The sequence below is a fragment of the Heliconius melpomene genome, chromosome 1, assembly GCF_056956725.1.
Source record: "Heliconius melpomene rosina isolate 202511_hmr_F chromosome 1, ASM5695672v1, whole genome shotgun sequence".
Classification (NCBI taxonomy): Eukaryota; Metazoa; Arthropoda; class Insecta; order Lepidoptera; family Nymphalidae; genus Heliconius; species Heliconius melpomene.
This window is the reverse complement of record NC_140389.1, coordinates 5730319-5756792: the sequence shown is the minus strand read 5'-3', so window position 1 is coordinate 5756792 and position 26474 is coordinate 5730319. Positions and strand designations below refer to the sequence as shown.

Sequence of the window (26474 nt, the reverse complement as noted above, 5' to 3'; positions counted from 1 at the left end):
TATGGGAAAAAGAAAAGGAGGCTTAGGGAAAAAACATTTAGGTGCTTTTTTTTCTTACTTCTGGATTTTGTCAATACAAAAATATATACATATCAATAGCAGTAATAAATGTAGAGAAAACTATTAATATATTTTTTAAATAATTCGTGTACTATAAATAAAATTTTATTTATTGAATTATTAATTAATAAGAAAGTAAGAAAAAAGATCTAATAAGAAAATTCTTAGAAAATGTTAGACTATTTTAAGAATATTCCTTTTAAATAATAAGATACACTATTATGAACAAGTAGATAAGGGTAAGTATACAAAAAACAAAATATTCTTTACTTATACAAAATCTATAAAAGTACCGCATCGAAAGAATCTTAATATAATAGTGCTCTCGAAATCTGTCACTGGTTTACTTTCAGTAGTCTCTTATTATTTTTTGTTACCGATATTGCTTCGCATTCACTATTAACGTCTTTGGATTTAAATTGCAAAAGTACTTTTGATTTATTTCATTCGAATATTTAAATTACAATGATTCATTTTTGTACTTTACTTGTTATTGACGGTTTTATATAGCTTTGAGGAAAGTTTTATATTATTTATCTACAATGCGAGAGTGAGAAATGGAGAGTCTACACTACCTAGCTTGCTGCAGGTGGTAAATATGAAACTGAAAATATGTTATAAAAGAGTGTTATTAATAATATCTCATATAAGACCACACTGCTCGAGCTCCCTCCTTACTCCTCAGAATGGGAATGGGCTACAACTCTAAACATATTTATTAGTTCCTTAAACTTAAATTGCTTCACTAATAGTTGCAGTAAACTGGGTTCAACTGGCAACCAAGTTTTCTCGCTACTTGAAATATTTTCTGGTTTGCAATTATTATTATTATTAAATAGCTTTTTAAGTAAATGCTTAGCTTACTTAATTGAAAAAGACAGATGTAGTATTTAGTTAGTGTTAAAACTTCCATTCGTAACTTCATAGAAGTCCGGTTTTACCTTCTGACACAATGCAGACTGAAAATCAATTCTTATAATTTCTATATTAACGTTTGATTTCCATTCGAGGAATTTTAATATTTTCAATTCTTCTCTCTGGTGTCAAAGTAACAGCGGGGCGTTTAGTTCCGTCATTCACACACACAATAAACATATCCAGAATTCGGCGAAAACTGTGAAATGGAAATGTTTTAACACTACGTAGTGCTAGGACACTCCGTTCCCAGATTCCCCTGTCTACTTTCCTATGTGCGGAATACAGCTTAAAGCTAAAAAAAACTAATATTACATGATTTTCTACGATATTTTCTATTAACATGTAAAACAAAATATTAACATATTATTTTTAGAAGTTCCAATTTCGCACAGGCTCGACTACACGGATAAAGTGTAAATGTTTCCAAAACATCAATATTTTGGTCAAAGCTTTGTGACCGAACGAGGGCGGCGTGTTTGTCTCGTTGTATGGAGGTTGGTGCCTTCTATCAGTGATTTATAAAGGCTATGTCAGGTTTGAATTGTAGCGCCGACTAATTTGACTTCTGAAAACGACCTTTTATGAATTTCTTATTGAAAATCGGTGATGATATTGTTGTGACACAGTTTGTTCAAAACTTAGGGAATGCCAAAGTAAAAAAGTGAGTGGTAGAAGAGGCAGCTGGATCCTCGATTGACTTTCTTTATGCATGAAGAGGTTAATGACAGTGGATGAGACCAAAGAGGTATGCAGAGATCGCATTGCTTAACGCTCCGGTCTCTCTGATTAACTCGCCAGGAAGAAAGCGTCAACCTAAAAAACAATATTAGAAATTATTTTAATTGAACTCACACTATGAAATATTCTATTTGAGTGGAGAGTAATTTAACAATATTTTAATTAAATTTATAGCAGTAAATAAGCTCAACTCGCTAACCTTAACTATCACTAATGTAGCAGGCACAGGGAACCTACTATAACACTCCAGTCATTAGTGTTGTGTGTTGAGTGGAGGTACTCAACGCTCTACTTTGACTTTTCAACATAAATCTTTAAAATTAAAAAAGCAACAGAAAATAGCCATCTCATATTTTGTTTATTTTTCATTAGTATTTTGTCAGCAATTTTCGCTACAGTATAGAGGTCCAAAATTCCAGATACACAGCTTCGTTATTTGTCCCGTAGAGAATGGCAGTGCTGGTGATAACAAGTGAAGGAGGGGTGGAGTGGGGGAACATGGAGGGGGGGTTGTTTGTGCACTGTCATTGTATTGATGGCTTCAATTCGGCTTATATCCAAACTATTCTACCATGGGCTATAAAGATCGCTGCGTGCACAATGATAGGAACGGTGAATGACAAAAATAGCTGGTCCTATTTCTCCAATAATTGTTTAAAATATTTGCATTTAAAAGGCATTGTTATGGTTTAAGCCTTTGTAGGAAATATTAGACAGGTCTCTCACTGGCTGGGTTTAGGTTAGGTTAGGCACGTTTAGGTAGAAAGGAACTAGTGCTATATCACTCCGGTTTCCAAGTATCAATGAGGAAATTACAATAATTTATTTCGCCCAAATGAGAATTTAACGACCGCCTACTAAAATAATTAATTAATTAATTTAAAAGCTCTAAATATTCTAAGACCATTCTCATTAAAATACTCCCGTTCCCAACTTTCCGCCGAATTCTACAGGCAATACGTGTTACGTCGTGGAACTCAACGCCGCAAGAAATTACAATGTTAAATATTGCTCGAATGGGAATCGAACCCATAACTTATTGCGCTTACAGTAGCCCGTTACAATAATAATAATAAGATATATTTAACATGAAGATTAAGGTCAAAAGACAATCGCGAATATCTGTTGTGTGCACGAAGAGCCACGACCGACAAAACAACAATACACCATTTGATCTTCATTGTTTACTTAAAGTTATTGTTTCGCATACAATATGTTTATTGTATAATATATACAGTACAGACAAAATAACAATGTTAGTATATATATATTGTTATAAAAGCCAAAATAACCTACTTATATTATAAATAGTATGAACTAGTACGAACTAGTGGGTGGAACTGGTCTTTGAATCGAATGTATTAGCTTAATTAATTATTGATGTTTTTATATACCGTGTGTGTTTGAGGTTGTTATGGCGCAGTGGCACCGTGTGAGGCAGCGTGACGGTTGTAGGTTCGATCTTTACTTATGGGAATTAATTAATTTCATTTCCTTGCTCTGGTAACCTCTTTTGCCTACTCTGCTATATGCGGAATGCAGCGTGAAGCTGTGTTTATATTTGAATATTATCGATTTTCAATTTATAGATTAGATAAGATAATTCACTCTCTTCTCTACTTTTTGCTAATAGATTTATAAAATATATATTTTTTTAAATGCATAAAATATTTTTTTCATTTATAACAACGTTTAAAAACAAGAAGTTTTTATTAAAACCTTTTTTTTGCTTTGGTCATAATGTTTTTATCTTTAAACTTGCCCGAGTTGTTCTGACAGGTAAATAGATTTTAATGTGACTTTTATTGCTAGTTGCAAAACTTTTAACGGCATTTTTAAAGCCATTTTAATTCACAAATTTAAAAATTCCTCGTGAAAGAATTTCATCTTAACTTATTATGGAAATTTAAATTAGTATTTTTAAATGTTTCATATTTGAAATTACTTAAAATAATCTTAATAATAATTGTGTGAGTACTTAATTAGAATGAACATTGGGTTCCTGCCTATCTTGCTTTCTATGGGGTAAAGAGTGAAGCTATAATTTTTTTTGCTTTACGCTCCTCATATATCAGATTAGATAGAATCAATAGTGCAGAGACACTCCGTCCTCCACTTTCTAGCCAATGTTTGAGACTTTACATCTTTAGTGACCAATGTCTAAGAAATTAAATTGTACTTTCTCTAAGAGAAATTAATTCCCTTCAGCCACGCTGTACGAAAAGTGATGGAGAATACGTTACACTTCCTACAAATCGACGGAACTAATATCTTATTAGATCATCAATTTAACAACAAATACGTACAAAAGTTTACAACCTTGCATGTTCTTAACCCACTAAAGCAATTTAAACTAAACCTTTATAATTTAATAAAAACAACACAGCTAGTACCAGAGACCTCGTGACCCAAATACGACGTCGGTCAGTGAAGCAGGATAAACAGGAAACCATTGATCCGGTGATATCTGTCGACCTCTTACATGCCGATACACGACTATAAGGATTCTAACTATTACATGTTTTCTTGTGAAGAATAATGTGCTACTTGCACTTTTTTATTTTATTCTTTTCAGTTTCACGCAGTATCCCGCATATGGCACGGTATGCATAGGGAGCTTAGTGTTAAGACACTCCACTTCCCACTTTTCGCTGAATTATGGTGGTATTGCGTGTTGAGTGGTGGAGCTCAACACCGCGCTGCCTCGACACGGAAACATAGAATTGAAAATATTAAATTTATTTCATTGCCTAAAGTCGAAATCGAACCTGCAACCCTTGTGCCATAAGTGGTGTCATAGGAAAAAATAGAAAAGCGGAGTATACAAAAATATCCTAAAGAAGTTTTAAATATGAGAATAATAAATAATTTGTATATAATAAAATATATGATAATTGATTTTGGGTAAGCTTAAATTTAACTTCAGATAAAACATAGGTTCACATTTTCGCTTTAGTGTGATAGACAGCTACAAATACTACTTCTTAGTTAATTCGATCCCAATTCGATCTCTTACAAAATGGGCAGATGTGTCAAACATACCTTATAAGTTAATCATATACCCTCCGGGAGTCCTTATGCTTTTACGTGACTTTCCTTCGATATATTTGTTTTCAAAGGTCAACTGAGGTCCGGAGCACGGCGTTGAGTTTCGCCACTTAAGACAAAATCTCAAAAAATTATAAGTACATGGGAAACGGATTGCTTAGCTTTAGCTTCCCACTGCTGTCCCTTCTTCTTCTACATATTTGAAGGATATATCGGGAATCTAATAAAGGAATTATATGTATAGCGCTCAGTGCGCAGTGATTACTGAACTGATTTAGATGAAACTTTACAGAAATATACCTTATAAATCCGAATAACCTATACGATACAATTTACATAAATATTTTGTAAAATTTGGCTATAATATAACAATAAGTTTAAGCGAGCAAAGCTGCCTTTAGGTCGCTAGTAATACATAAAACTAAGATCCCATCAAAACATGTCTGAAAAACACAACCAGAATAATAACAAATCCATTGAAAACTTTCAAACGATTTCTTTTCTTGTACTAAACGTAATAGAACTTATTATTGCTGAAAGCGCACTAAAAAGAGTTCAAAAAAGGGATGATTGCCAACTTTAACTTTTAGTACTAAAGTTCAAAATTCTTTAATACAATCTTTCAGAGAATAATAAATTTTATATAAGTTAAATCATATCTTAACATAAGAGACATAAAGTTTAAATTGCAACGACGTAAAGCGACATTTATAGAGAAATTTTCATCCAAAATATACTGTAAATTTATAGTATTAGGATTCAAATTAGTTTAAAGGGATCCGCGAATTTGCAGGGAAATGTACTGCAATTGTAACGAGCGGAAGCCATCACTCTTGCCACAATGAAACAAACAAGCACATATTTTTGAAAGTTAGCGGAAATTCAGATGATTTTATTGTTTTTATAAATTGTTTTTCATATTAAAAGTTTGCAGTTATATAGAAAAAGTTTTGACACGAGTAATTGTGTTGAAAACGATAAAATATGGCAATTTCCTGTAATCTGACTACCGGTCGTTTAAATATTAATTGCGAATTTTTTTGGAGAAATTTTGATATTATAATTTTTAGAAATAGGCTTTTTGAAAGTATTGAAACAATTGCTTATTAAGGAATCTAGTTTTTAATGATCCCCTGAAGGTAAGTAAATCCTTACGTACTTATATATTTCTTTGTTTTAACAAGAGGAATTGACAAAAAAAATGTAAAGCTATAGTGAAAAGTTATTTCTACATATGAAATTAATTAACGACTTTACATGTCATTTAGTATCTTTTGTTTTACGCAGAGTAGGTTAATAGAAAATAATTATAGTTTATATTATATTCCAGTCGCCAAATTTTTAAAGAATGTAACGTTTTCGCAATCTACCTAACCTAAAGACTTTTTATACCTGTACTCCGAAAATGAAGATATTTTAAATGTATTAGCCGAATTGGAAATCAAACCTACAATGATCGCGTGAACTTCCAGACATAGTACCACTTCGCCACAATAACAAATCATCAATTATCACTTTTCCTGTAAAACAATAGACATTGCCCGAACGTTGAGTGGTTTCCGGTCATTAGTCGCTACTCCTAAATATTAATATAAGCCTAAGGTTCGTTACGCATTCATCTCGAATATTTGTTATGTAAAAATAATTTATTATATTACAGTGATTTTGCGATTGATTTGACCGATTTACATGGAATGTTTTTCGACTTAACACAAAAAAAATAATTTTACAAAGATTTTATAATTTATTTAAGATTTTGAATAGTTTTTTTTTATCAAAATCGGTTCATCCAGTCAAAAGTTATGAGGTAACAAACATAAAAAAAAATACAGTCGAATTGATAAGCTCCTTTTCTTACAGAAGTCGGTTAAAAATATTAAGCTAGTTGTGCTGTACTTACTTTGTTTATTATTTAGCTTTTTACCGCCTTTATGTAGCAAGTAGGCACTGGGAAATGGAAAAGCAAAAATAATGGAGTGGGAACTCACTACTGTCGGACGCGTCGACTATACTTAATTTGGTATTAATTTAAATATTGTTATAATAGAGGCCGTCGTCGGCGTTGAGTTCTGCCATTCCACACGCAGTCCTCCAGGCAGAAAGTGGAGGACGGAGTGTCATAGCACTAGGTTCCCTCTGCCTACCCTGATGTGTGCAGGATACAGCGTGAAGATGAAAAAAATTGTTATAATATTTTTGATAACTTAGACATTTTTTCGTAGACGAAAACAGCTTAATTTAAAATTAAACTAAAACATTATCATTTTTGTAAGAAATATTAATATATATCTCAAATTGTTTAAAATCAGATAAATGTTTTTGAGACAATTTGTTCTCTTGAGACGTAATTTACTTTTCATTTTTACAAAAATATACGATTTATTTCAATGAAAGCTACGTCCTGAGACATCAAATTATAAATTTAGTGCACTTTAACTATCGTCTAGAAGTTATTCAAATGTGCTTAATGTTTTATTCTTTAGAAAATAAGATAAGAGTTGCTAGCTTTTGTATTTTACTTAAAAAGTATTAAATAAAAATTATTAAAAATAAAGACTATAATTGTTGGAACGAAGTTCCTTACGGCAGACTTGGAAGGGATAGGGATTTCGCTGCGTGACCGAACTGAACAAAATGTGATAGTAAAACCGTAAGAAAATGCGTGGAATAAAACCGTTAAATGAGACGTGCGCAGGCGCGACAGTCGCATACACAGACGAGTATTATATAATACTTTTCTCTTTCTCCCTCTTTCTTTTGGGGTGGAGTGGTAATAGAAAGAGAAGGGATGAGAGTTCAAATTATTTTTATTTCTATTTTTCTATTCTATTTCTATGTAATTTTATGTTGTCAAACAAAAATAAAGAGACATATTTTGTTATTTTAGTTGATAATTTGAATTATGTTTTTTATTTTAAGTAATTTATTATTTCCTAAAATACTGAATTTCCTAAATACTTTCTTGTACTTAAATAAAAACTAATCAGCAAAATTTAAGAGAAAAATCAAGAAAACCTACATAAAATTGAGCACGACTTTTTTTGCAATTTGTGTCTATTCTACATTAGACGAAGGAACTTCGTTCCTACCTGGTGTCCCACGACACCACATTAATATATTTTTTATAACAAAATGTAATATAGGACTTGATCTGTTTGAGGTATTTTTGAACCTAAAAATTTTAAAAAATCATCATATTCCAATTTGATATTTTTATTACATAAAAATTGCTATTATACACACAAATTATTACAATGAATGTATATTTTGATTAACTACAGCAATCGTTAATTCAAATCTCGTTTGAGGTACAGTTACACCAACAGGAAAAGTTGTTCTCAGACAAAAAGCAAAGATGACTTTTTCAAAATGGTTGGTAGTTGACGATAAAATAAAAACATGTAAAGCAATCTTAACACTAGAAGTGCCGAAGATTGAGACCCCCCTTGAACCGCCGTCGTGACAAATTTGTCCCATTCTACTTATTATGTTGATTGTTGGTATAATACAAAAAAAATATTATTAAAATAATGCGTAAAATATGTAGACCATCTTTAATAATCAATTCTTATTCTTTAACAAGCATAAAAGTACCAAAAAACAAAACACAAAGAAAGAATCAAATATTTCAAATACGTTCTAAGGTCGTGACAACTAACTGAATAACTCTTACAAAATTTTAAGTTATTGAAATTAGTTAATATTATTATTAGGCCAAGTAATGCATTAATATATTCTTCATCAGTGACACATCACAGATGATTTATAACATTGCATAGTAATGCCTCCAGAATTCGGCGGAAAATGCCAGCGGAGTGCATAGCACTAGGTTCCCAGGTTCCCTCTACCTACCCTACAATTGCCCACATTTGGTATCGAGTGTTTTTCTGAAATTCAAGCCTAACTTAGTCATCCCTTCATCTGATACCTCACTTGAACTAGCGGCAAAATTTCGTATTGACACCAATTTTACCCTACTTTTCAGGCTATTATTTTTTAAGATTTATACATAAATGTATAGTTTTCAGATTTTTTCTTGTACTAGTACATAGTACTAGTACTAGTACATAGTACTAGTACATGTAGATGCTAGCTGCCAAATTTCATAATTCTAAGTTAACTGAAAGTACCTTATTAATTTGATTCCCTTTATAGTGTCGAAATACACGTTTTTTACTATATAAATGGTCATATCTTTTTTTAAGGGCGCTTTTTCAGGAAATCAAGGGATTGTAGATCGTTATATAGTTGATATTCATATACTCGACGGACGGACGGACGGACGGAGACGGATGGACAGAAAAATGATCTTATAAGGGTTTTTTATTTCCTTAAAACCTACAGAACACTAAAAACTTAGGCATTGACTGCTAAACCTACTATTCAATTTTTTTCCGCCCCCGCATCGCCCTTGCACCTCCACCTCGTCCCCGAGGCATGAAAATATGTCAAATTATACCCTCAAATAATAAAATAATAATGGCGGGACAAAAATGACCCATCTGCAGTTCTAGGTATATCTAATTTTTTTTCAAAAAGTATGACTGGTATGAAATTATTTATATTTTTAATTTAATAAAGGTGTAAAATTGGTAATAGTAAAAAAAATTCATCAACATAAATTAACAAATAAAAAAGTTATATACAATCAAGCTTGCGTTTGGGACAAAAATGGGACGGCGGCGCTTCTAGTGTTAAAACGAAAATATTATAACATAAACCTTCTGTATATTCAAATTTTTATACATATTTTCTTACATAAAAATAAATAGAACATAAATACTTACGTCTCCATTGAACAAACATATCCCTAGAGACATTTTATATACAATCTACGTTACGACGTCCCTGTACTAAACGAATACAAAATTGCATGAAATATCTATAAATAGAAGTTTACATGAAACACGCGTCAGCCCGAGGGCAGCACTAAACTTGATGGCACAATATACTTTAATGGAAATCACGCAAATCCCCCGATAAAAAGGTCGATATACAAAAGAAATTGAAATATTTTATTCGTCGTAAACGTCGAGCGGGGAAGCCCCGAAGTTAACAACGACCGCGTACAATAATTACGACGTTCTTTACTACTTGTTATGCAGACGACCTCCCCCTCTGCCCCCCGCCCGCCCTGGCCGCCCCGCCCGCCCTTGCCTCCGCTACGCTCGGCTGGCGTGAATACGAAAAACGATAATTTTGTTTTGGTCAGACAACTTGGATAAAACATAGATTTAATATAGATATTGCAAATGACATTGAACTATTAAATGTAATTACTATGTAGGAATGTATTATGGCCGCCAGATTTCATATATTTTATTCATATATCATTGTACTTTATGATTGCCACTATTGATGCTTATAGCGTGGTGGGACGGCGTCTGTCTGTAAGCGTGATGGTAGTGGGTACGACCGGTCCGGTCCGGAGAATCATCACATTTAAATTAAATTGCCTCCAGAATTCGGTGGAAAGTTGGGATAGTTATATAGTTAAAAAATGTAATAAATAGTTTAATTGAATATAGCATATTTTGATTTCATTCGAATTGCTATATTTTTACCTATTACTATATTTTTGTAGGAAAAAGCATCTACTATAAAATTCCTACAGCATTTCAAAGGGGAATCCCCCGTAACACAATTAGTAGGCAACGTTAGTTAAATATTAAGTTAACATTTGCAAAGGGTTAAAATGTATTGGCAAAAGCAAAGTTAAAACAAATTACATTTAAGACGTTGCAATGAAATTAAACGTAATCATTTAATGCAGGAACATGGCGTCATATCAATTTGAGTTGGGGCCGTAACGTATTTCTAATTCAATTATTACGAAGCTTTGCAGACGTTGAGAAGTTAATTTTATTACGGAATTACGGAAAATTATTCCGCGAGCAGTATACGTTTACTTGTATAGAATATAGAAAATGAAGGTATTCATTACAATCTTAGGTTGCGTCATTAAGCTGTTAGAGCTGATATTACCTACTGTACTTGGATTACTCGTATGGGAAACTTTTTGTTTTATATAAAACATTTTATATGTAATACAAACCATAAATATATTATATTTATATGACCGTCGTCGCAAGCTGCAAGTTTCAGATTTATTGGGCAAAAAAAAATTATAAGAATAAAATAATTATTATTTCCCTAAATAAGGCATAATTATTACTTAGATTACAACCTTTCAGGCGTTGCGCTACGATAACTTTATAGACGTCGTAATGTCATTAACTACTAAAATTTAAGCAGTTTCTAGTTCATTATAATGAAAATGAATTATTGATTTGTCTGGTAGTCAGCTCCACCAATATTCTTTAAAAAATATTGTTATAGTAGAGCAAAATTACAAGCTTTTCATTTTCGTTCAATTGATGAATCAAATGTGCTTGCAAAAGTTTATTTCAATTAATATTTTTAATAGAATATCTGTCTACCTTGCTATATGCCAGGGACATAAATATAGCAGGGTAGACAGAGAACAAGTTGCTACGATGGATGGCGGTGGAATTCAACGCCGGGCTTTTGCATTGGTACCAGAGCGAAGAAAATAAAAATATTAATATATCATAATTAATTAATGAAAAGGGAATATTCTGAGTGGGAACTGGAGCCACAACCGCCGCGATACAGTCACACGCTTGTGTCTCTGTGCCACGATGGCCTCAATACGGCTATTACGGCCTGTACTTATTCATAAAAAAAAAATATAATTAGTAAGAAATTCTTCAACTTCCTCAAGTGAGGAAGAAACATTTAGAAAATCTTAACAATAAAGAGAATATATAACGTTCCTCGGTTTAACTGTATACATGTAATGCCACAAATCCTTTACGAGGTTCAATCAAGGCGGAGGATAAGGGAACTCGCAATCTGAGTTACTACTGATAGCTGTTATCTAAACTTGTATATATATAGAGAGTATACGTCAGTTTTATTTATTGCTTTATCTGGAACAAGGGGCTTTTATAATTCTTCTTTTCCCTTCTGAAAAGATTTGTGAGCGTAGCTATATTTTTCTAGAATACAATATTTTTTAGATGAAATATTTTTTAGTCTAAAATTGTTGTTATTACTTGCTGCATCTAAAAATGTTTTAATATTTTCTAATTATATTTAAAATTAGTAAAGCATAATATATAATTTGTAATCTTTTTTCAAAAATAAATTTGAAATGTATTTGAAATTAATAGACTACATTAAAGACATTATCGACAACAATACAATAAAATTTTTCATTTAAATCCAAAAAAAATCATTCGAGCATTTCTCTCATCCTGACAGAAATAACATGATGATAAATCATTCACAGCCCCATTTTCCGCCCATTTAGAGGCATTGCGTGATGGGTGGTTGAATCCGCCTTTATCTAATCTGATAAATATACATAGGTATAGCTGTTTGTGTATAATTAAGTATACATTTAGAATATAACGTAGTGTCACGCTTTAAGCCTAATAGTAGATTAGGCAGATAGAATGTAGTGTCTCGATACTCCGTTTTGCCTACACCGCCTGGATTGTGCGTTGCCTGGCGTGGGGCTGTGGTGAGTGGCGTGGAAAGTAATTTATATTGAATATTTCAACAAAAAAAATACCTTTAATTGAAGTTTAGACTTCAGAATTAGCATAGCATCATTAAAAAATAAATGGAGGGGCGACACTGCTTTCTCTGCCTACTTCCTTGACTCGTCCATTGTCATCAACCTCCATATACGTATTATCCAATAGGTCCTGATGAGTTATCTCCAATATCATGGTTACAGTGTTCTTGATTCGAAGTCTTCCCCTGAAAATGTGATGAAAATTTTAAATATGATTTTTCCCCAGAATAGAGATCGAACAAAAAAATAAGTATTCTCTCTAAATGAACCATTCAGGCATTAAGTATTTATTTTATTGTGGATAATTATCCTAAATCGTGTTTAACTCAGTCGTTGAGAGAACGATATTCGTGTTGCGGAAAGTCCCTTTTAAATTAATGCAAATCTGGGAAAGGTTCGATTTATATCCCACTAAACTCCAAATGAAAATAAACTTTATTAAAAGGAGTTGAAGTTGTATTTTGAATGTGTTTTTGTGGTTAGTAGAGTGGTTATTATCAATAATTAAATTGTTAATAGCAAGGACAGCATCTAACATGTTAATTAGTGTACGATTTGTTTAGGTGAGGGGCGAGGTCGGGAAAATGACGTTGTTTTATTATTATGTAATTTGATGATTTTACAATTAGTTAATGAGTTTGTATTGTTTTTTAAACATAGAAATTGAAAATCTAAAAAGCTCGGGTTCAAATCCATTTGAAAATATATTTTTTTATGAAAAACTTTGAATTAGTTTCATAAAAACACTATAGAATTTAGCAAAAAAATATATATGGTACTTATTGTCTTTAAGTAAGCCTTAATATAATTTAAATTGTGGCCAAAGAAGTAATTAAGTAATTTTTTAACGCTGTACTCCTACATACAGCACGGTAGACAGCTGGAACCTGGGAACCTAGTGTTAAGACACTCCATAACCATTTAACCACTTCCGTACCCCACTTTCCGCCGAATTCTGAGTGATGAAACTGAACGCCACGCCTTGTTACCAGAACGTGGAAATGAAAATATTAAATATTTCATTTCTTACCTTGGGAATCGAACCCATAACCAATCGAGCCTCAAGTAAACAGTTGAAATACCAATTATTATTACCAACCTCACCTACAGTAGGTTGTATAAACAAGCCCTTCACTACGAACGGTGTTTAAAGCGGGCTAAATCTAACCAAACATTAACTTAACAAACACCAAATTCAATTACACATATCAACTAAAATATGCAAAATTCAATGTTCCATCGTATTTCAATATTTGTATTGGATTAGACTTAGGCTTTGATAAATTAGAATTTGGTGTAAACTAGGAAATGTCATATTACAGTAAGTTTAGTAAACAAAGAAAGAGGATTGTTCTACAATAATGTTTTTTCTATTATCTCTGTTTATTACATCTAGATGATAAAAATATTTAATTAATTCTTTGTTTTATATTAAGTTACTCAATGTCTCCTAAATTCAACGAGAAATAGGGAACAGAGTAGAATAAAACTAGGTTCCCTCTGCATCCTGTTGTATGGGGGGGACGGTGTGAATTAAAAAAACCATTAAGTATTTTTACACCTACATATTTCCACATTTACTTGTTGTTCTATATATACATTTTTATTTTCCTACCTTCCAAACCGCGAGACAACCACGAATTTCAAAATTAAACATTTGTTTTTTTCAAGCCTCAGGTGTTATTTTGAAGATGAAATCCTAATTTGCCTAATATCACCGAAAAACATCGTCAAAACAAACAAAATTTACAAAAAGCGTGAGCTCTAACGAATCGCATCTGAATAAACAAACATAGAGTCCTACATAATGTAGCTTATTACCACCGAGTTAAAGATCGCGCTCCTACAGCCAGTGTTGGGCGATAATCAACTCTATTCCATAGATAATAGGGGGTCCAAAGTTAATACTGGGACCACAAATTGTCGTTACGTGAGTCTCTTGCCGATGCTAATGACGGGTGATTACTTTGAGAGGGTCCATGGAATTTAGATAGAAGTTTTTGAAGCAGAAATTTCAAATGGGAAAGTTGAGAAATGCTTGAATATGTTCGAACAAACAAAGCAGTGTTAGGTTCCTTTAATGAAATAATTCTATAAATTATGAAATATTTCTATAAATATAATATGAGAAACTAATAATGATCTATGAAGTCGACTATATAATATTCATGTATTACATCATTCACAAAGCGAATCTTACTTTCTATATATGTACAGTATATACATTAATGAAAATAATATTATATTTTTAAACGTAAGTTTCATAAATTCTACTTTTATCTAAAAAGTCAGTATAAAAGTAATATTTAAGATAAAAATTAAATATTTTTATATAAAGCAACAAAAACAAGCTTCCAATTCCACTAAAGAGCTTAAAAAACTAAAAATTCTAATCACAATTCCTCCAGTAATGAAGTTGTTAAACGTCGCAAATAGTTTCAGCGTGGAACTTGAAAACAACGGCACAATTAACTTAAACTCAATTATGAATTCAGTGCGTGTTTCAAAGGGAAAAAAAAAACATAGTATTTCGCCACTTAGCGGCGAGTCGAGTCGAGTCGAGTCGAGTCAAGATCGCACTACAGCTTTATTTGCTTCCCTCTTCAGTAGTGCAGTACACAGTCTAAATCAAATGCTTCGCTAAAACTTTTCTAGTTAACAGTACGTAATTTAAACTTAAGTTCTCTATTTTATATAGTTATTTCATTAATGAAATTTCATTTAGTTATTTATTTCATTGAGTATTTTGCACTTGAAACTTGAAACAGTGCTTGACCAAAAGTTGTGAATTTTTGCTGTTATAACAGTTTAATAGCTATTTGTAATCATTTGAAGTTAAAATAAATAAAAACGAATTGTCGAAATTATGAATTTCATTATTTCCTCTCATTTGCTCATCTTTCACCCTGATCATTTCTAGTCGTGACGTCAGTAAGCCCCCGTCTAGCTTTAGTCATAATTCAAAAAAAATATTTATGTAAATAATGAAATATTATAATCTATATATATAAAAGGACTTGTCCTCACTGACTGAGGTAAGACGCACGCACAGCCGTAACCGCTGTGCGTAGAAACGTGAAAGTTGGACAAAAGTTTACTTTCGTAATCTGGACATCCACTAAGAAGGGATTTTGAAAAATTTTAACCCTAAAGGCGTGAAATAGGGGTTCAAAGTTTGTATAGAAAAAAATTTTAATCGCCACCGATTTTTATAAAATTTGAAATTCAGACTCTTAAAAGTATTTAATTGAACACGTGTTTCATTGTTTTCTAGAATTCTCCCCCTAAGGGTTCAAATAAGGGGTTGAAAGTTTGTATGGAAAAATCTTTAAATCGCCACCGATTTTTGTAAAATTGGAATTTAGACTCTTAAAAATATTTCATTGAACACATGCTTCATGGTTTATTAGAATTCACCCCTAAATACGCAAGCGAAGCTGCGCGCGTCCGCTAGTTACTTATAAAAAAAGGCCGATTGTAAACTTTAAATTTTGTAATATATTTAAAAATGCAATGGCGATCATTTATCTTATTGAGTCCAATACGAAAAGATAGAGAATAAATGTAATAATTTTATTCATTTTTATTTTAGCTCCATAAGTTTTTTAGCATAGGGTACGTAAAACGGAACCTAATGTTAAGAAACTTTGCTCCCTACCTTTGCTCTCCCTAGATTTTGATTGCTTGTTGAATAAGGAACCTTAGCGCCACGCTTCAACTACTGGTATGGGAAAACGAAAACAATTAATTCCTCCAAGTAAAAATCGAACCACAACCATCGCGTTTTTCTTTTTAATCAAATACCGATCCACTGTGCTACTACGGCCTCATTTAATCTAAATTCTACAATGTCATCCATACAGTATTATAAAATAAACGACACAAAATCTAGACAAATAATAGTGTTCGTGTTATTTTAAAGTCCCGGCTCTCTGTAACAGGGAAGTTGGCAATTTGTATGCATCCTAAAATCTAAATTCATAAGTGTTCGTTGCTTCAACCTTAGCTGTAAGACCTTACACACGCTACGTGTCGGGAATCTTAAAGTAACACGTTTTCTTCTCGCTCCCGTGGAAAATGTTACTTTTTCAAAATTTTCAACATCCACCGAAGTCCCAGGTGACATTTCTGCAGTTTTTACTAATTTTCTCTTGATCCAATATTGCTATATATAAAAGTATTTCTTCTGGAACATATTTTTGAGAAGGATTCCAGAAAAATTAGATTAATTTTCAATTGTTATACTAAGCTATTGTAATTTTAAATTAAATTGAGAAAATACATTGCTAAAATTCCTCCTCCATCTAAAAACTATCGATCTTAACGTGCAATAATTTTAAATACACGTTTATTATATTGACAACATCGTATCTGTTCTTAGGTACTATCGTATTAACATTCTCTTAGCACTATTAATATTACTTACCGCTTTCTGTTACGCATTGTTTTCGTATTTCACTTTTCGTCATATATTTAGGGCATATTTTGTATTTTCAAATTTTCGTCCAAACATTTTTCATGTTTTGCGTGTTGGATGTCGACCAACTATTCTCGTATTTCAACTATTGTATTCAGCTTATACTAAGCATATGCATGTCCTATGTGTTTACTTAGTTTTGAAATAATCGATATAATAATCTTAAAATATATCTATCAATAAAGCAAATATAATGTATATATTCAAATTATATAATTTACTAGTGGACCCGAACGCGGCTACGCCCGCTTGAACTATACGAGTATTTATTAAATATATTTATGTAATTATTTTCAGTTTTCAATAGAGAGATGCCTTAAGCAAGCTCATTTTGGGTGACGTTTTCTAACAACAAACTTTGCAAATCGTTGCTTAGCAACGGTCGCATAGCGACGGTTATTATTAACATGGCAAAATAAATTGCATGTCAAATTAATAAATATTTTAATATATTGGTATATATCGAAAATATTACAAATATGAGAAAAAAAAGTATCCTTTGTTCATCCCGAGACACTCAAGTATCTCAATATGAGTATTATATCACAATTAATTTAGCGGTTTGGCCCTGATTGCGTAATAGACAGACAGACAGACAGACAGAGTTACTTTCGTATTTATGATATAAGTATGGATATAAACTGTAATATTATTTACTTATACCATCAATTATTACTAAGTCGGGCCGTTATAATATCTCAAAAGTCTAGGCTCTATTATAATTCCTAGAAACTGTATATCTACGACTAGGTCTTGTATATTCTAGCAATATCACTTAACGGTAGTGCCACGTTTATAATTTCATTTAAACAGCAACACTAGGGTATAACGCGCTTAAACTTCTCTCAAGATTATAATTTCACTTCTCGAAATTAGTCACGACTCACTAAAGTTAACATAAGCAGCGAATATCACTTCGCTTTAATTGTACTTGTATTATGCATTTGTATTTAATATGATAATTTTATAGAAAAACTTATCCTATCCTACTAATCCTAGTAATATTATATATGTGAAAGTTTGTGACGATAGATGTTTGTTCTACCTTAGCGCAAATACTACTGAACGGATTTCGATGAAACTTTACAGTAATATAGGCTATAATTTATGTAAAGATTTTATATTTTGGATATATATTGCTAAACTTAAGCGAGCGAAGCCGCGTTTGTGTAGCTAGTTTTTTATATAGGCCTTATATAGAATTCGTACTATTTATTCAAAAATGCTTGCGAAAGTCTATTTAAATTTAAATTTTATAATATTATCAGGAACAAAATGTTTTTTTAAAAAATTGTACCCATTTGAATATAAATTTAAATTTTAAAATATTATCAGATCGGATTAAAAAAAAATAAACAGACGCCGAATTGGTTTAACAATGAATGAGGAACTAATTTCATTTTAATATTATTTGGCGTATTCCGGTCAAACAGTGTTAATAAAGTCTTTGTAAAAATTTCATTCTTTATTCATTGGACAAACTTTGTCTTTCAGATATGGTAGGCATAAAAATGAACATCCAATTATAAGATCCGAGATATATTTTTCATAGATTTAAGGCCGTCGTGGTTTTGTGACCCAGCGTAAATGGGACGATTGTGGGTTCAATTCCACTCGGACTAATAAATTATTTCATTTTGATAATTTACTGGTGTGAGGGAAACGTATATTCTACACAAATTTCCCTCTGTCTTCTCTCGGCGCAGCATTTATGAATGTTCTTAAACTTAACGTATCTTATATAACTTAGCGTTAAGACACTCCGTTCTCCACTTTTTATCTAATTACGAGTTATTGCGTGTTAAGTGACGGGAACTCATTCACTCACGTCTTATCAGGCCCGAAAAATATTTAAAACATATTATAACAAATGGAATTCGAACCCCATCATCGCATAGACATTCAAACATTTCCCCACTAAGCAATAGTAGAATGCCCACTTAAATTATAAAAATAAATCTTATTTCCAAGTTAATTACCGCCATCAGCTTCACAAAACATTAAGTAAACACTTAAATGCGACTTGATGTTCCTTTAATATACAGAATTTTTACTTAGTTGAGAGATCCTCTCGGCCAATTTAAATTGAATGGCTTTATTACATCAAGTGGCAATAAAACTGAGGGTTACTTTAGCTCTGCGGATATAAGAGGGCGTCTCGCTAAAAATATATACAATTTAGTGTGAATTAGGCTTGTATTTACATTTATAACGACTATTATTTGACTAAAAGAAAAATATTTCATTTTTAATATTTTTAAAGTGCTTCTAAAGTGCTTCTCCACACTTAGGAATGATAAATACTTATTGAAAAATCGTAAAAAAATGAATGTAGCGAGATATGAATCAGCGCTTCTTGGAAACCGTCCAAGCACTCTAAGCACTAAGCCATACGTTCTCATCAATCTATATTGAAACTCTTATAGGCTTTTTGCAACTTATTTATGTAATTCACATCTCTGTAGAGAAATGGTTTTCATAAATTTCCTCTAGCCAAAGATACGTATCACATGTTCAAATTATTATACATTATCTCTAAACGCTGTATCCCGCACACAGCAGGGCAGGGCAGGCAGAAGGAACCTAGTGTTAAGACACTCCGTTCTCTACTTTCCACCGAATTTTGAGAGGCATTGCTTGTTGAGCAAGCCTCGAATATTTTATATTTAATTGTATAAGTGAAATTTTCTGAATTCGTCGTTAGTTCGTTCGAGCTATTAATTGTATTTGTAATTGATTTTATTTAAAGTTCAAAGGAAATGGATAAGAAACCAAAAGCAAAAGAAATCTATAAGAAAAATTATATCTAACTTATTTTTTTGTAAATTTTGTTAAATAAAAACAAAATTATGTGCTTGTCATTGTTTTCCAATTATTACCATTATATTCATGGTAAAAACCTTAAATCATCACTAAAGAGATTTATATATAAACTTTAATAGCTCACATCATTTTATTCTTTACTTTAAAAACATCAACCTTTCATGTACAGACAACATTTTTATTATATTATGCTAGATATATATGTAAAGATATACCTGTCCATAGCCTCCAAGCGTTCTCAACTTCAGCTACCGTTTCAAGAAACCGACCCCGCTATTACTCCCGTCCTATAAAAGTCTTTTTGAGACCTCTTAATCTAAGAGACGTGGAATTATTTATAAGAGGTGAGATTAGGCTGCCATTATACCGCGCTTTTGATGCGATGGATCTGTTTCAAAGTGTGAAGGTATTTTTTTTTAAGTTATGTAAATATTCCTTTGTGCTTGATTTTAATTATTTATATATACGTAATTTATTTATTTTCGTAAACAGTACCTATAAAATGAGTTATCAAATATCGTCATTTTAAGTTAAAGTCCCATTTGAAATATTTTTTTACCTCTGTCTTTCAAATCTTACTCGCGGAAATAAATTATCTTCATTTCTCTGCTTTGCTAACAAGACAAAGCGCGTTGAGTTCTGCCACTAAACAGGGAATATTTCAGAAATTAGGCGGAAAATTTTGAACAATATCAGGATATTACATATCAGGATGTACTAGGTTTCCTACTGTGCTACATACATCATGAAGCTAAAAAAATAAAAGGTTTCAAAATTTAAAAGAACTTTTCAATAGAAGAAAACCAAATGCTATTTTCTTCTTCTAATATTTTATTTTGAAACATCATTGTACTGTCGGACCTTTATATAAAAAGACATTCGTTAACGTGTAATAAGGCGACTTTAGGTTGGCCACGATCTTTGCTGAAATATAAATGAGAAGAGGAAATCTGGTTAAGGTTTTTAAGTACGCAGCTGCTTTATGGGGTCCTTCCAAAAACGACTTCCGTAAGTTTAATTTAGAGAGGAACTATAGTGATTTTGGTTTTTGACATTTTTTAATTTAAAATTTCTTAGTTTAAACAAATCATGAAATTATTCGTAACTACTGACTGCAATAAAGTGTTCGAAGCGTCGGGTTTCCACAGGGTTTGTTTAGTATAAGCGATTAATCTCACTTTAAGTTAAGTTAAGTTATAAAGTTTAATTTAATCTTTACTTTTCGCTTCAAATATAATATTTAATTTATAGTTTTAATTCAAAACTGTGAATGAACTGTGATATTCTTGACATATACGTTTCTTCAAAGTCAAATGGCGGTATTAGGTTAAATCAGCGTATATATGAAGCGAAGCCAGAGCGAAAAAAAAAATCAATGAAAATAATTTATTATCCCAATTAGAGATCGAACCCACAACCGTCGCGTTTACAGCCAGACGACTTGTTCCACTCAGCCACGGTAATCTCAACTTGTTAATTTAGAAAACGTCACACTCGATGTCCATTGTGTTTTCCGAAGAACTCGACGAGCTGACATTAAGAAGCTTTAGTTCTCTTAATTGTATTTTTTGTAAAACAAAAGATTTATCTCGACTTTTAAATGGACAAAAAATAATGAAAAATTACATTATTTGTTTAGCAAATTTTATACACATCATTGACAGGGTATTTGTACTTTTAAAAAAAAATGTAGGAGACAAAGAAAATTATCATCAAATTTCGAAACAACATAGGTAACTTTATAACTAGGTTTTATATATATACTAGTGGACCCGAACGCGGCTACGCCCGCTTGAACTATACGAATATTTATTAAATATATTTATGAAATTATTTTTAGTTTTCAATAGAGAGATGCGTTAAGCAAGCTCATTTTGGGTGACGTTTTCTAACAACAAACTTTGCAAATCGTTGCTTAGCAACGGCGGTAGTTATAGACATGGCGGAATAAATTGCATGTCAAATTAATAAGTATTTTAATATATTGGTATATATCGAAAATATTACAAATATGAGGAAAAAAAAGTATCCTATGTTCATCCCGAGTCTCTCAAGTATCTCTATATGAGTATTTTATCACAATTAAATTAGCGGTTTGGCCCTGATTGCGTAAAAGACAGACAGACAGACAGAGTTACTTTCGAATTTATAATATAGTTATGGATGGATAAAAAAGAAATAACATGGCATTTTTTTACATACTATACACTTAATTGATATTTGTTTATTGACGTTTCTGTATATAATTTTAAATGGATAATGGGTGAACTATACATACATATATTTCCATCTAACACACCAAAATCTACGTTAATAACATTAAACCACAAGCTCGGTGTGGGTTTAATTTTACGAATTAATTGATTTAGTAGTTCAGTAAATAGATTTAGTTAATCCTACAGCTATGGAATAATTACAGCAAGTTATAATATATGATATACGGTGCTGAGTACGTACTTAGCGACCTATAAACAAAATAATTATACAATGAAAATTGTTAGCTGAAGGGTAGAAAGTCCAAATTGATAGAGATTTAAACGTTAAGATAATTAAGTTACATAATATTATTACGTATTTTTCTCCTCTTTTTATAATACATTTTCAGTAAAAACATATATCTAAAATAAAAGTAGGATTTGTTTTGGGAAATGGAATTTAGTGCCGAATTTTGTATTACACTTATAACTATTGAAAAATAGGATCAGAACTTACAACCATCGCATGCAAGTGTGCCGCAATTAAAATAAACATGTATGGACTTCTGGAGAATATTTGTTTGAAGTTAAAGGCACTGAAGCTCATGTGTTAGTTAAACTCCAAATTTAGATTGCATTTTCTTTAAATTTCAATAGGCTTTTAATTACATAAATAACTTACTTCAATTCATTGCAAATACGGTAATTTCTTGAAAAATTTTGTCATAATCCATCCGTTTGTTCTGCAAGTGGATTATCACGAAATGTCTTAATGAGGAAAGTGTTATAATTTAAAATGAGTAAATATTTCTAGGAAAGTCCTTAATCATCATCTCATTTACATTTTGTTTCGTAACATCAAATTGAATCCTGTCTGAAATAACTTTGTCTTTGAAGACGTTCATTAAAACCCAGCGGTCTTTATACTTACATTGTGATTGTCAGCGGCATTTTGAAGGACCAATAACGAAGTAGCTTCTTACAATTAAAAAAAGTTTTTTTTATTTATATTTTTTAAGAGTTATTTCTTAATAATTATTAAGTAGTCTTTTTGGAAGACATAAAAAAAATACGTAGCGGTATTTGAACCCGCGTGTTTTGAGCCGTCCAAGCACTCTATACAAACCAAGCCGCACGTTCTCATAAAGCTACGTATGCCGATGTTCTTATACGGATATAACATCAAATACATGTGTGTCATTTTACATATACCGTGAAATAAAGGTCAACTATTCAATTCTATCCATTATATATTTTTTTCAGCTTCACCCTGTATCCTGTATGGTAGGCAGATAGAGCCTAGTGTTAAAACACTCCGTTCCTGCATTTCCCGCCGAATTCTGAAGGCATTGTGTACTGTGTGGCGGAACTCAATGCCAAATCGAGGCAAACCTCGACACGAGCGCGAAGAAATGAAAATAATAAATACTTCATTTCCTTGAGTGAGAATCGAACCCAACAACCTATAGCGTTTAAAGTCACACACTTGTGCCCATGCCACGAGTGGCCCCTATATTTATTCTACTATGCATATTAGATATTTCGAGAAAATTGATATAACAAAAATGCTTAATAATTTTATTAACGTTCAGCGCTGTCAGGATTCTTTTCATATTGATTTCAACATATGAAAATAACATAACAGTTATAAGGTTGTTTCATCATAGAATATAAAGCCATATAAGCCCAGGAATAATAGGTGTAGAATTATTATCTGATATTTATTATTTTTAAAAATATGATTAGGTATTTGTTTTAATTACTAAAACCTAGGAAAGGGAACCTAGTGTTAAGATATTCTGTTCACTAGAGAGCTTGAACTATTCGTTTTAAAGTTAAATTGTAGTAATTCTACATCTCAATTAGAGGCAAATTCAATAGGAAGTGCAAAAATCGATCTAATTTAAAGTTCTACCTACTTTGTAATTATAAACTTATTTTGTGTCAAGAATACAAAGACAGATTTGCCATAATTGCGTCTAATTTTCAATGATTTAAGAACCTTGGGGGCTCTTTTTAAGCAAAATTGCGAAGCACAAAGTTTCCTAATGAATAAAGGGATGGACTTGAAAATTGTAGGGAAATAAAATTTTGTCGCGCCCAAAATTTCTAAAGAACAGTCAAATAGAAATTCACGCCTGACTTACCAACCTTTATCAGTTTCAACCTTCAGTAGGCCTTTAAGCGACTACTTTATTTATCTTATATATATTGTGAAGTAACGCACTCCTTGACAGTTGAAACTTTATTATAATTTAAATTAGTTTCTAATTTTACCTCAAGATTTAGAAGAAATTAAATTGTGCTCTAAAGCAAGTACTTTTGCTAGGAATTTCTCCGATTTAGCATTAATTTTGTTTATATAAATATACTGGTGGACCTGAACGCGGCTTCGCCCGCTTGAACTATACGAATATTTATTAAATATATTTATGAAATTATTTTCAGTTTTCTATAGAGAGATGCGTTAAGCAAGCTCATTTTGGGTGACGTTTTCTAACAACAAACTTTGCAAATCGTTGCTTAGCAACGGTCGCATACCGACAGTTGTTACTAACATGACGGAATAAATTGCATGTCCAATTAATAAGTATTTTAATATATTAGTATATATCGAAAATATTACAAATTTGAGAAAAAAAAGTATCCTATGTTCATCCCGAGACCCTCAAGTATCTCAATGTGAGTATTATATCACAATTAAATTAGCGGTTTGGCCCTGATTGCGTAAAAGACAGACAGACAGACAGAGTTACTTTCGAATTTATAATATAGGTATGGATTCTTACAATCGAAAATTCGCTTTCTTTATTTAGTAAAATGCTAAAAGTTATAGGTTATACAATATAGCTATACCGCTTGATATAAGCATTAATCTCAAGAAGATGGATGATTCTTCATTTTCAACCCTGACTTAGAGCTGTTATTATATAATGTTAACCTTCAAACTTTAAACCAACAATTAAGCTAATTGCTGTGATACAGTTAACTGTATAAATAATTTTGCCTAAAATTATTTTTAACTATTATTTAATAGTTATGCAAGAATAGTTTAGTATCGTACAATTTAAGTAATTAAAATCTAAATTTAGAAATAACTAAAACTTAAAATTAGGTTATTTTCAATCAATATTGAGAAAATTATTATTGACCCTTAATGGTCTTTAAGCACCACAAGTTTCATTATAACAGTAGAATAATTTCAAATAATGCGAACAAAAAGGTTGAAGCCAAGTACTTAATAAAACGCCAAGAGCCACAAAGCCAAACGTTGATATTTGTCCGTTCCAAACTGTAATTTAATGTATTTTATATCAACTTGTGCAATAATTAAACCAAACTGTCACGAAAATAAGCTGTTATTTGTGGAATACATACAGTTTATATTATTTTATTTTAGTGAAACAGAAATTAAGAGCTAATATGTAATTTAAATAACGTATATAACTATTTTACTTACATGAACCACTAATATATATTTTTAATTAAAGAATTTGTGCTATTATTTTAATTTATTTCAAGAAATTAAAAATAGTTTAAAACTTTTTTTCACAAAAACAACACGTTGGAAATAAAATTGTACTCCGCCACACCGAAACTACAAAAACTTACTTTAATTTTAATTCTGAATCAAATGTAGTAGTTTTGTAACTTCCTGTCCTCATTAATAGTATTTGAAATGTTAATGAAGTTGTATTTAACTTTATCCTTTACCGCTAACACGATAATAAGAACTACAACTAATTAGAAATTTTATCCACAGGCTTCCTCCCCACCGTGTCCTCCGACCGGAGCAGCTCTGAGCGCTCCTCCCCCCTCGACGCGGCTGAGCTCCTCCGCGACGCCCCCTTGTATCCCCCGCTACGTGACGAAACTTATCTAGACACCGACGACCACATAAAACTAAGCAACGAAGAAATCAACGAGAAAGCAACTAATTTAGATCCTGACTTTATCAATGACAGGTTACAACCGTTCTTCGATACACATGAATTTAGTGATGATTACCCTATGGAGAACAAAGCAGTCAATGAAGTAACTGGTGTTAATTATGAAGATCTTGAAACAAATATCGAAGACAGTAGTATGTTAGTAACTCCGGACGAGCCGTCCATAGATGAATCAAATGTAAAGTTGGGAGGCAAAATTTTTGAAGTTCCTAAAGAAAGTGACGAAGAAAGTAAATATAGTGATATCAATTTAGATAATAGTAATATAACACCCGATGATTATAATGATTTCACTGAACATTTTTCTCAAGATTTAAATGAGAAAACACAAGAAAAAGAATATAATGAAGAATCTACTAAGCAATATTTGGAAACTAATGACATTAAAGATAATAATAATGGTTTTATTGTAGCTCCGGCTAATAATATAGATGAATTAAATAGAATACTGAGAGAAGAAGAGGCTAAAGTTGAAGCCGAGAATAACAAAAATGAGTCCGAAGAGCAATTTTTAGATGATTCTATCGTGGAAAATGATAAACCTGATGATGTTTTGAGTCCACCGGAAGAAGACAGTTTTGATCGTAAAAAACGAAGTAGTGGACAAGAGTGGGAGAAAACTACCAAGGTAAATAAGTATATCATATCTTTTAACCCGG

At 31.6% G+C, this 26474-nt stretch overlaps 1 protein-coding gene across 1 annotated transcript in view; it reads left to right on the top strand.

Moving 5' to 3' along the window:
• tei (irregular chiasm C-roughest protein teiresias) overlaps window positions 1-26474 on the top strand; it is a 101537-nt gene that overhangs the window by 52910 nt on the left and 22153 nt on the right. Inside the window, exon 3 of the mRNA XM_085185229.1 lies at window positions 25629-26443. Coding sequence (XP_085041355.1) covers window positions 25629-26443 — 815 coding nt within the window. The remainder of the gene's footprint in view (window positions 1-25628; window positions 26444-26474) is intronic.